This window comes from Ruditapes philippinarum, unplaced genomic scaffold, assembly GCF_026571515.1.
Source record: "Ruditapes philippinarum isolate M1 unplaced genomic scaffold, ASM2657151v2 ctg6478_1_1_1_1, whole genome shotgun sequence".
Taxonomy (NCBI): Eukaryota; Metazoa; Mollusca; class Bivalvia; order Venerida; family Veneridae; genus Ruditapes; species Ruditapes philippinarum.
The window spans coordinates 1-12048 of NW_026859857.1; the positions used below are offsets into that span (position 1 = coordinate 1).

The window sequence follows — 12048 nt, forward strand, 5'->3', positions numbered from 1 at the left end:
AAATCATTTGAATGTTAAAAACAAAATGTTTAGGGTCTGGATAATGTTATGAACGAAAAAAGTTAAATAATGTTGCTTTCGACAAAATAAATGTTGAATCAATATATATAGCAAACAAGAGTTCAGCATAGGAATGTTTTTTCGAATCTTACGGGAGATAAAGAAAATAACTGCACATGGTGCCTAGATAAGAAATTAGCAACATGGAATTATGAATATTGGGTTTATAAATAGAATATGTCACGTGTATACAGCCGCTGGATGCGAAATGGAAACATATTTTAGAAAGACGTGCATCAAGAATATTTCATGTAGTCAGAGTGATATTGTAAAGGAAATGGAGTGCCGTTAAAGTCTTACGTAATATCAGGTATGTATTTTTAATTTCTATTGTATAATAAATCACTGGGATAAGACGCTTTGATCAAATATTATCCCCTATACTGTTCCCCGGGCCTCAAGTCCTGTTACAACCCCCAAAAAAATTATCTAAAGTCTATTTCCACGTTAAGAATTCATAATAACAATAATATATGACACTATCACACAATTTTCATTATATCTCCATAGGCATGTTTCATGTTATTGTTATGAAATCTATTAATAGTAACGAATTGCTGATAAGAGATACAGGTTACTTTCGGATGGTTTGCAAAAAATATGGTGGCTGACAAAATGAAAAATATAGTAAATTTATATTTATAATAACAAACTTATTTTTCATGTAACAGGTTAGTATATTATATCATTAGAAAAATCATTTTACTCATATATTTTACATTAAAAAATGAATTAAAACCGGGTAAAACGTTTTCATTTTTTCTAGGTAAAGAGTTAAACTTGGTGCTAGAAAACTATTGAAATGACAGTTGAAAAGTAGCTGAACTTTCTTTTTTTAAAGCAAAAATTGAAAATCTGCTTATATTTCAAAAATATTAAAAATGATATAAGAATCTGAAAAATCGATCCACTAATAATAAAGTGATTAGAATTTAAAAATTCTGCTGCTATATAATGAATATAAATATTGGTTCTTAATCTGCTAACTTCTGGCAGCATGTGCTTGTGATGTCATCGTTCAAAGGGCCTATAGTATAAGTTTAACAAGGATAGCAACTCTTTCGCGCTTTTCTACCCAAATTTACATTTAATGTCATAACTCAGCCAAATCACTATATATTTTTACAAACTAGGTCTCGATAACTAGAGTATCGATATATGTATGCCATGACATCTTCCATATTAAGTGTTAAGTATTTTGTTTTATACTGAAACAGTCGGTAACCTGAAATCTGACAAGATCTGATTCACGTCAACATTGAAATTTTCACGACTGAATCGCTAAAAAGAGGCAATTATGTTGGGTAAGAAATATAATATTGATTGCATCTGTAAAAACCTAAACGATCGATGACACTCACCAATGAAAATCCCGTCTTTATCATCTTTATACCGCAGCTACACGAACAAAAATTTTTAATATAAAACGGGTATTTTCTTCGTCACTGCACACAAACTTTACCCGGAATACTCTAATTTTATCGTAGAGCCATGATCATTTAAACAATAAAGGTAGAGTGTTCCGGATAAAATATTTGTTAGGGAGGCATGAGAGAAGAATAAAAATTTCGTTGTGCATTTCTTCGTTTAGCTGCGGTATAAAATACATTTAGACGGGATTTTCGTTGGTGAGTGTCATAGATCATTTAATTTTTACAGATGCAATAGTATTTCTTACGCAACATTGCCTCTTTTAAGCGATTCTATAGTAGAAATTTCAATGTTTGATAAGAATGTGTGTTAGATTTCACAGGTTGTTTAGTGTTCGTATATAACAAAATACTTAAAGGGATACTCAGGCAAAAAATTATAAAACTATTAAAATGTTCCTATATACTACTCTTATCATACCTCATGACATTTTTTGAACTCCCAGCAATAATTTCTACGTAATTTTCTATAATATATTTTTAGTTTAGTTGCCAACAGAATCACCTAGTAGTTCTAAAACAAGTCTTGTGACTTGAACAAACCCTGGAAGTTACAATAACAGATATTGTGGATAAAGTATGATTGAAACAAGTTTAAGTCAATAATTGACATGTTCTTTAACGTTTCCAGAGTTCACGGTGAAAACTATTTTTAAATATTAACGCTCTAACCTGACCCACGTGGGTCAAGTAAGGAAACTACCACTTTATTATTCATAAGGAGAAAAGTTTTGTTCCTGTGACTGCCTAATGTATCCATTTTGAGGACATTTACAGAATACTAAATCAAAAAAACTCAAAACGGAGAAATGAAAATTTTTCCTGTGTCTTCCTATAACACTGCTTAATTTGAAAGATGTCATTGCATACATATATCTTTACTTTATTTATCGAGACCAAATTTTTAAAAATATATAGAAATTTGGCTGAGTTATGAAATTGAACGGGTTTTAATTGGTTGTTTTGCTGTTTTTGTTGTTCTTCTTATTTGTTGTTTTGTTTTTGTGTGTTTTTTGGGGTTTTTTTGTTTGTAACCTTTTTGTTTTTACCTTAAGTCAATAGTCGCAAATGTCTTTAAAAGTGTAATTTGTCGAATTCCTGAATATTTGCTGTAGCAAACATAAGGAAACAAAGTCTATAAACACCTCATATATTTAAATAAAAATGTAATCTGGATATCCCAGTAACAAAACTAAAATCCATAATGACCCTACATCGCTGACAAGACCATAAATTCTCAAAATGACAGAAATAAATAGTTTTTATAATTTTATCTAAAATAACAAAAATAAATAGATAATTCGGTAACAAATTCAACTCGGTGACGCCCAAATTTATTTTCGCTTGACATATTTCTTTGATAATTTTTTGATTTTGTGTTTATCTTAAATAATTTTTATTATGTAGTTAATTAACTTTAGCATACGCTGTAAAGAGGTTAACATTAATTATAATTTGAACTAACTATTGGGCCGACTCCAATTAATGATCTAATTTCAAAGTGTTAATGAGAAAGAAAAAAATGGCATATCTATTATATTAAAAAATACACCTTACTGTTGGGAATATGATACGTTCTAACATTTGAAAATTGCTTGTTTCAAACAGTAAGGGAATCAGTTACTTTCACGTCATGTGAAGTAAATGAAATAAGCTTCACAGAAAAGGTGAGAGTAGACATAATTACTTTTCAAAAACTTATTAATGGGGAACCAAATCGCTCTCTGTGCATTATTTTTACAGCTTTTACTGTTGGAATGCAACGTAATTAATTGATTTGTTACTGTTGTTATTGTTGCTAGTCGCTTTCGTCTTATGGAAGTGTTATTTTTGATGATGACGGTGATAATAATGATGATGTTGTAGCTGGTGATGTTGTTGTTGTTGTTTTTTTTTTGTTTTTGTTTTTTTTTAACTTTTTTAAAACCTCTTTATTTTTTTTATTTTTTTTTTAACTTTTTTAAAACCTCTTTAAAAATATTGTTATTGTCTTATTTGCTTTTGACATTTGTGCTATAATGTATCAAGTTCAAACATTAAAACAATTTTAAACAACACTACAAATGACAGAATTGGAATTTACAAATGATACTGTACATAAATAGATACCTTTCTAAATGCCAATGAAATAATAATGTAGAGTAAACGGAATTTTGTGTTTATACTACAATGTATTGCTGAGGTCTGTTGTTTTTTTTATTATTATTATTATTATTTGATTTTGCTGTTGTACATGTGTAGCTTTATGGTGATTGTTTTTGTTTTCTAGGTCGTCATTGTTAATGGTGTTGATGATTATGTTAATGGTGATGATCTTTTTTTTCACTTAAGGTGATTGTGCTTTGTCAGCCATGTTTGTTTTCAAAAAGTCTGTCCAAAGTGAAAGTAGGCCAAAATGCATATAACAACAAAGCTCACATTGTTATAAGATGAGCCATTTGCAAGTGCACTTCCAGTTCTATGTTTTAAAAGACTATTTTAAACAAAAATAAAAATGATTCAAGGTCAATATTCTTATTGTTATCATTTTTATTTTTGTTTATAATTGTCCTTAAAGTGTACTTGCAAATGGCTCATCATATAACAATGTGAGCTTTGTTGTTATATGCATTTTGGCCTACTTTCACTTTGGACAGACTTTGTGAAAACAAACATATTTTTATTTATTGTTTATTCTGCAGGTAGATCTATATAAAAAAGATATCTGAAGATAACGTAGCGGTTGTGAGTGACGTCATGAGGTTTTTACGGATCAAATTCGTGAGATACTTCACCTACGTGTCCTTGATAATGTGCCTGTCCCTTGTCTTCTCCCATATGTGGCTTGAAAAGTCAACCCAAAGTGTATTCTACGATGGACCCATAATGTTTACGAATAAAAAGCAAACTTCACAACGATCTCAAACTGCACAGTATTTGACAGACCCACAACTTAACCCGGTTCTTAGAACATTTAACTGTGATAAACTATTCAAGGGCGACAACTCAGAGATAAATCGTGCCAGTGATTACCTTAGAAATGTCCGGCATTTTAAAAACCGTGAAGACGATGAATTTAGAGTGTTGTCGCTAAACTGTGAAGAATACAAGAAATCCCGAGGATTCTTTGCTGCTCCAGTTACAAAATTAGAGCAGGATTTCCCTATTGCATACAATATTTTGTTTCATAGAAATATTGAACAGTTTGAACGACTTTTGCGTGCAATATATAGACCACAGAACCAGTATTGTATACATGTTGATAAGAAAACGCCAGACGACGTTTTAGAAACAATGACACTGTTAACTGGCTGTTTTGACAATGTGTTCATAGCATCTAAACTTGAATATATCATATACGCAAGTTATACGCGATTAGTTGCAGATATTAATTGTATGAAAGATCACATAGAACGAAACTTTGAATGGAAATATCTACTCAATATGGCCGCCAGCGAGTTCCCTATTATGACGAATTTACAAACAGTTCAAATATTGAATGAATTTGACGGAGCTAATGATATACACGAAGTATTCATTGATATAGACAATCAAAGGTTTAAACAAAAACATTTTACTTACATCGATATGAAGAGTAAATCTGGATACATCATACATACGAAAAAGGCAAAAGAAGATCCGCCGTACGGCTTAAAAATTACAAAGGGCAATGCGTATAATGTCTTCAGCCGGGCATTTGTTGAGTTTGTCCTCGAGGACGAGAGAGCTCGGGCTTTGCTAGCATGGTCGACTGATACGTTAACTCCCGACGAACATTACTGGGCAACTTTGAATAATCTGTACAGTAACCCATTTCTTGAAACACCTGGTGGTTTTAAAGGTGTGTATTACTCAATATTATTGTTAATGTTAATGACCAATGTGCAATCTGCAGGCCTCACGCTGTCCCGAAATTGACACCAGATGGGCATGCGAAAATGGAATTTTAAATATCGCGCGAAGGTGGCCCCGAAACTGGTCGACAGCCTCTCAACAGCCGAAGCGAGTACGATTCCTACAGAAGGTCACAAGATCACATCCGATCCACACATGCATGATTTCTACCGAAGATCACACGATGTCATCCGATCCACACACAAAGTCACCTCAAAGTTGCACATTTTTACCAAGAAGTTTACAAATTTATCTAATAAATGAACATTCGCCTTGTCTTCCGGCATTTTTTATTTATTTTCATTTTTTTATTTTTCATTTTTATTTTTTTATTTTTTTTTTTCATTTGGCATGCTTAAAATTTTGCGACCGCTCAAGAAGTTGCTGCCGGAGCCTGAAAAATAAAGCCGGGGTCGTACGTATATAATAATATTTATTATTTTATCAAGTTACATGTATTAGAGTTTACCTAATTCTGCTAAATCAAATTCTGTTTTAGGTAATCCTGACAAGAAGCCGTTCTCCGGGCGTTATATTGGGTGGAAAGCCACTACATTATTGTCAAGATGCAAAGAAAAACATTACGTGCATAACGTCTGTGTGTTCAGTGCCCTTGACCTTCCAGCATTAAAAGACAGATATGAACTCATTGCTGATAAGTTTGACATTGAATATGACCCGATTGCTTATATGTGTATGGAAGAATGGATTCAAAATAAAACGCTTAATCAAGAAGGCGTTAGATATGTAAAAAGATACAAGAAATTTGCAATAGCTAGATAATCTTTATTTATTTAATGTTACTCTTTCAGATTTATATTTTTAAGGCGACTTACATTGAAATAAAAATTAAAAAGAAAAAATAACGAATTTTTTGTCACTGTGTTTCAACTAGTTGTGTATTCGTCAACATGAATGTCTTTCAGAATCGTTTTTTACACCAAACCTCCTTTCATGATCTTCACTATCATCTTGTTCTTTTAACATAATCAGATGTATCGTAATCATCATCATCAATCATCATTTTTTCATAATCATCATTGATGAAAGTGAATATCATAAAAGGTGGTTTAATGTAAAAAAGAATTCAGAACACCCGGCAATCTGATTTGTACGAGGGAGGGGCATAGCCTCGTGTTTCGATGCTCTTTCTACTACTTAAAATAATGAAAGACAACTCGATCTTTACTGACTGAGATAGGTAGCTATTTGTTTCCCTTTTAAATGAGGAAATTGTACATTATTCCAACTAGGTACGAATGCAAATATCTAACCTCTGATAAATAGAAAATGATTGTGATATTTACTCCAGTATTCCCAATATTTAAAAGTTAAACAAACTTACGAACGATCCTATTATCTATAACGAGAATATGTCATTTCGGAAATACCCGACAGTCCAGTATTAATGATAACAAATAGAATTTCTTAGTTTTGGATTATAAAAACCATGACACCATGTATGTTAACTAATAAGAGGACTCACATAAATGATCCTATGTTATCTTATCTGTTACAAGTGGCTATCAATGTTTTATTTGCCGTTTATTTGTTTGTTTTTAGAAAAAGGAAAAACTTAAATAATTATGTTACTTATTTATTATCGAAAATATCGATTAAGGCCTAAAATTATTTGTCAATTGTTTGATTCATTTATTGGTTCGATTTTAAATTATGCATCAGTGGTATGGGGATTCAGTAAATCAAAGGAATTTGAAAGAATGCACCGCTAATTTATAAAAAGAAATAGTAATATTAAAGGTCGAAACAACGACATGTTCAACGGCTGTATATGGTGAACTTGCACGATATCTTCTTTATATAATGAGATAAGAAAAAATATCTAAATAATTGTTTGAACTGACTGAAGCATATAGTATAATACAGCACGCGTATAAAATTGCATAAGATGATTGTTTTAAGGGAAAGAAAGACTGTTTGTCACATGTGAAAAGGAAAATAATCTGATTTGATTATGGTTTTGCATATGTGCGTGATACGCCTGAAAACGTTTTTATATAATATATATAATTTATATAACAACGGATTATCGATAGTTTTGTTTAAGGGTGGCCAATGGGTAAGTACGAAAAACAGTCCAGTGTTAGAAGTATATAATTCTGTTAAAAGTGGTTTTGAAAATAAAAAGTTCTTGGATATTTTGCCTTCTAATTTAAGATATCATCTAATACATTAAATGTTGTCTTCCAATTATTTGAAAATTCCTACCGGTAGATACAGTACCCAGGGAATCAACGTTATTGTTTATACTGTGATAAGCACGACATTGAAGACGAATATCATTTTTTTTATTTGTCCATGTTATATTGAGTTAAGGAAATTGTGCATAAAATGGTATTATTATGTTAAACTAATCATGCTTAAATTAACAGAACTATTAATATGATAAAAGAACAATTCTCACAAATTTAGCTGTTAATACTAAACTTGCTATGACTTTCACAGCATCTGCTACACATATTTACACATATATAAGTTAATGCTCCAGAATAAAAAATAATGAATATTGCATGTTTAAAATATCATGTAATTCTATTCAATTTAAATAAATTAATGTATGTGATATTGCGAGTCGATACTTATAAATAAATAAATGTTAATCATGGGACTGTATTATACTTAATGTAAGTGTATCAATTTTGTAAGTATGTTACGATGAATGTGCCGTTCTGTTCTGTAATCTGGGACAATGCCTTGTTATTTCATATATGCAATGCAATTAAAGTGTATAATATGATCTGCTTTTATCATAAGTGGTGATAATTTGCGATAAGTGGCGATAACTGATATTGTATATATATTCATTAAGTGTCACGGAAATGAAAGTATCTAATGACTTTTTAGCCTTATGCTATATCATTTCCGCCTTGATTTATACTTTGTTTGGTTCATTTTACGCCTTTTCCCAACAGTATTTCAGTCATGTAGGCGGGTAGGTTCCTAACCATCGTCCCTGGATAGTTACACCAGTACTAGACTACCTTCCTCCGCGCTAAACTACCAAAGCATCTCCCGGGGATCGAACCCACGCCAGAGAGGTAACTGGATTTGAAGTCATCGACTCTAACCCCTCGACCACGGAGGCGGTGCTTGATTTATACAAATGAACAATGAGCTGGCTTTTATTCAACAACTCTCGTAATTTTCAGAGTTTTTTTTCCTTGGACATTTGTGTAATTATTTAATTATTTCTCAAAAGTAGTAATTCGATTGGTATAGATTCATGTTACTGCACGTGGTATTAAACACGCGAACGGTTACTTACAAAATAATCCCAGACTTGTTTCATTAAATTTGTAATAGTTAATGTAAAATTTAATTAGAAAAACAAATTAGTAACATAAATTCCAATGGTTGTATATATTTCAGTTTAACCTAATTTTCTTAGAAAAAACATTAACAGCAGATGTTGAAGAAATTTCTACAGAAGTTTTATATAATTGCTTGGCTAACTCCCGCGTTGCTGACAGGTTCAACCTCCGACGGTAATCTATATATTTTATTCCGTGTGATATTTGAAGATTGTAACACAATTCTTTTCAAGTTATTAGCTTCACTAAGTGTATTGAACCTAAGAACGTTGAATTTGGTATAAAAACATGTTTTATTTTCACAGACGAAGTTAAGACAATCGGGTTTGATTTTTATGTGAGGTCAAAACTCCTCTTTTCTTACTGTCTGTATTATTTAACCCATTACTTCATATACACGCCTTTTAACGCCTTTTTCACCCCCCCCCCCTTTTGTTGTCTCAAATGGTGAAAAAATGCATTATTTAGGCCCTTAACACTTGTTTTTGTTTGAGAAATGTTGTTAAAAAAAGTGACCAGTTTTTCGGCGCGGCCCCCCAACCAAAAGATACATCAGGGGTTTGAAGGGGGGCGGAGTCCCCCTCATCGCCAAGAAAATTTTGGACTTGTGAGAGGCTATAAATGACCCCAGATTGATCATAAGGTAACGTGTGACCAACGCTGAAAAGCATTTGACTCTATCTCAATCCATTGAGAAGTTGCAGCACTTTGAAATCAATTATGATGGAAAAAATCAACGCAAAATAGTGATTTTTGGCAATTTTGAGATGACCCCTCGTTGCCATGGTAACAGAAAATTTAAGCCTGAGCATGTTGTTGCAAGGACAAAGGTCCAGTCAACATTTGTGCCAAGTTTGATTAGTGTTGAAGCAGTTTTTATAGTATTATAGCAATTTGAACTTGTAACGGGAGACTTTTCAATGAAAACAGCCATTTTTCACAAAATGCTCATGAAGTAATGGGTTAAGGCACGGTATAGAGAAAGACGGGTCCTTATTTTGACCCTGTTATATTAAAATTTACAAGTACATCGCGTAAAATGAAACACAATATTTTTCATTTGGATTGCATAAAGCCATTTATCAACACAGGAAGGCTCATGCAGGTTCTTGCTCGTGTTTTAATTTATTCGTGGTTGGCTTGAGCAGAAACACTGACCTTCTATAACTAGTAACAGGTTATACTCTGAAGAAAAAACAATAAAAATCACTAATTTTGAATAGTTTAACCTCTGTCTTTTAATCTGAACATGTTTTCAAAACATTCATTTACGTGCCCATTCTTAATCAATGCTTACTAAAAAGCGAATTTAAAGCAAAAACAATAATCAACCATCATTTGCATACAATTTTGTGTTTAGAGAAGCGTCATTGCTAGCGTATTATAAATAATTTTCCTATCAAGAATGTGCATTTAAACATACATCTTATGAAAATGTAATGAGATTAAAAAGAATGTAATAAAATCTTCTTAAACAAAGTAAAGAATATATTTTAATTTAATTTATTAGTTTTAAATTAATTGGTACGAACACATTGGCGCAGTAAATATTTCAGCTTTTCCGGTAAAGGGAGTTTTCAGTGTGTTTACGTGCATTGTGTCTGGGATAATAACATCATATACATTTTTTATTTATAAAAATGTTGTAAAGTAGCTTTAAAGTGGGTGGCAGTGCTAAGTTCAGTAATATACAACCGTTTTGGTCGCAGCAGTCCAGTGGTATACCAGTGTGTAGGTCACTAGTTCAGTCCATCGCCACTCTAGCTAAAAAAACCTTATTTTCTTCCGGTAGAGACTTTTATAATTTTAGGGCCCAATTTCAACGTGTTTTTAATCATTTATAATTTATTTATTCATTTATTTATTTTTTTATTTATTTATTTATTTATTTATTTATTTATCTATTTATTTATTTATTTATTTATTTATTTATTTATTTATTTATTTATTTATTTATTTATTTATTTATTCATAATGATAATGATGAGAATAACATTTATTGCTTTCATCACACGAAAAACAACAAAATATTACTTGTACTGACACTTCTTTCACTTATTACTTAAATTGAATTGATTATTTTTCCCTATTTTTGTTAATCTATTGTATGGTTTAATTATCAGGCGTTTGGCATATTTGCTTGGCCAATAATGATCAAATTATCATAAAATAATCTCACCTTGATCACCAAGAACATAATTACTATCTAGCACTAGTTTACTATATAAATATATACAAGGTATCATAAATAGTCTGTTTGTTTCATTTATTGTATATAACTGCAAATCGGCTCTTACTCGGCAGTAATTAGTGTAGCCGCTATTTCATGAAGAAACCAGTGCTGATATTGAAAATTGTGATTGGCATATTCTAAATAGCCAGGTCAGGTGTTTCTAAAAAGGCTGATAACACTGTAGCAATGTGAGGATACATTCAAATTTATTACATAGATAATGCACGTGGAGCTCAGCTCGCAGAGACAAATGTGAACACAGTAACTTTTTGATATCCTTTAAACTCTATGAAAAATGTCAATTATTAATTGCTGACTGTTTTATATTTTCTAGAAAAAGTAAGCAAAACATTATTTTGTTTCATATGACAGGAATGAATTGCATCAAAAATACTAGGTATTGTTGAAAACTCATTGTTTTACATGCCAGATTAAGTAATTGGACCCCATCCTTGTTTGTACGTGACTGCTGGGGAAAAATAATGTTATGCTTAATTAAAGAGGTGACACTTTCTATATTTTTATCTGATATCGAGTTGTAAGAGCCGATTTGCAGTTATATGGGTAAGAGTCCGATAAGACTCCCTACGGTCGTCTTAATACGAACTCTTACCCATACATAAATCCACTGAGCGATTTTCATGCCGGTCGCCATACACCATTATTCCCCCTGTGTGCCCATTTGTGCTGAACAAAAAGGTACTTCACTTTACAAGAGGGCATCTAATTTAAACGGCAGATATTCTGTGTCAATTGTTCGGACATTTAATTGTATTAAAGATCCGGTATTTGTAACAGCACTTAAGTGAAATTTTATATTTGTGTATAATTAGTCTTCTAAAACATTTCTAACATCCAAGAATATGTTAAATTTTCAAATGTTTATAAACGTTATAAGTAATCATAAAAATATATCGCATTCATTTCTTTTCTGAAAAAATGGCTTAGACTTTATCGAAAATGAGTTTCTAATTACTTCCCTTTATTGACACAAAATGTAAATTCGTTAATATCTTTTCAAATAATGCTTTTTGGAACGTACAATATTGATAAATCTTCATTTGAGCATACTATTTATTATATAAAACCATAAAAAATGATTTACGGGATCTTTAATGTC

General features: G+C 31.4%; 1 protein-coding gene across 2 annotated transcripts; it reads left to right on the forward strand.

Annotated features, from left to right (window-relative positions):
- Window positions 1-6: 6 nt before the first annotated feature.
- On the forward strand, window positions 7-6236 carry LOC132758129 (beta-1,3-galactosyl-O-glycosyl-glycoprotein beta-1,6-N-acetylglucosaminyltransferase-like). Of its 2 annotated transcripts, none has more exons than XM_060749643.1 (3): window positions 7-371; window positions 4179-5310; window positions 5863-6236. In XM_060749643.1, the coding sequence occupies exons 2-3, from the start codon at window positions 4227-4229 to the stop codon at window positions 6144-6146; spliced, it is 1368 nt and encodes a 455-aa protein (XP_060605626.1). In that variant the 5' UTR covers window positions 7-371; window positions 4179-4226; the 3' UTR covers window positions 6147-6236. The 2 variants fall into 2 exon arrangements, with proteins under 2 accessions (XP_060605626.1, XP_060605625.1); XM_060749642.1 differs by having other exon boundaries at window positions 7-370; window positions 4172-5310.
- Window positions 6237-12048: the final 5812 nt, after the last annotated feature.

Coding starts and splice junctions, on each gene's coding strand:
- LOC132758129 (XM_060749643.1), top strand. CDS start 4,227: ATGAGGTTTTTACGGATCAAATTCGTGAGATACTTCACCTACGTGTCC. Junction 5,311..5,862: donor AACACCTGGTGGTTTTAAAG/GTGTGTATTACT, acceptor ATTCTGTTTTAG/GTAATCCTGACAAGAAGCCG.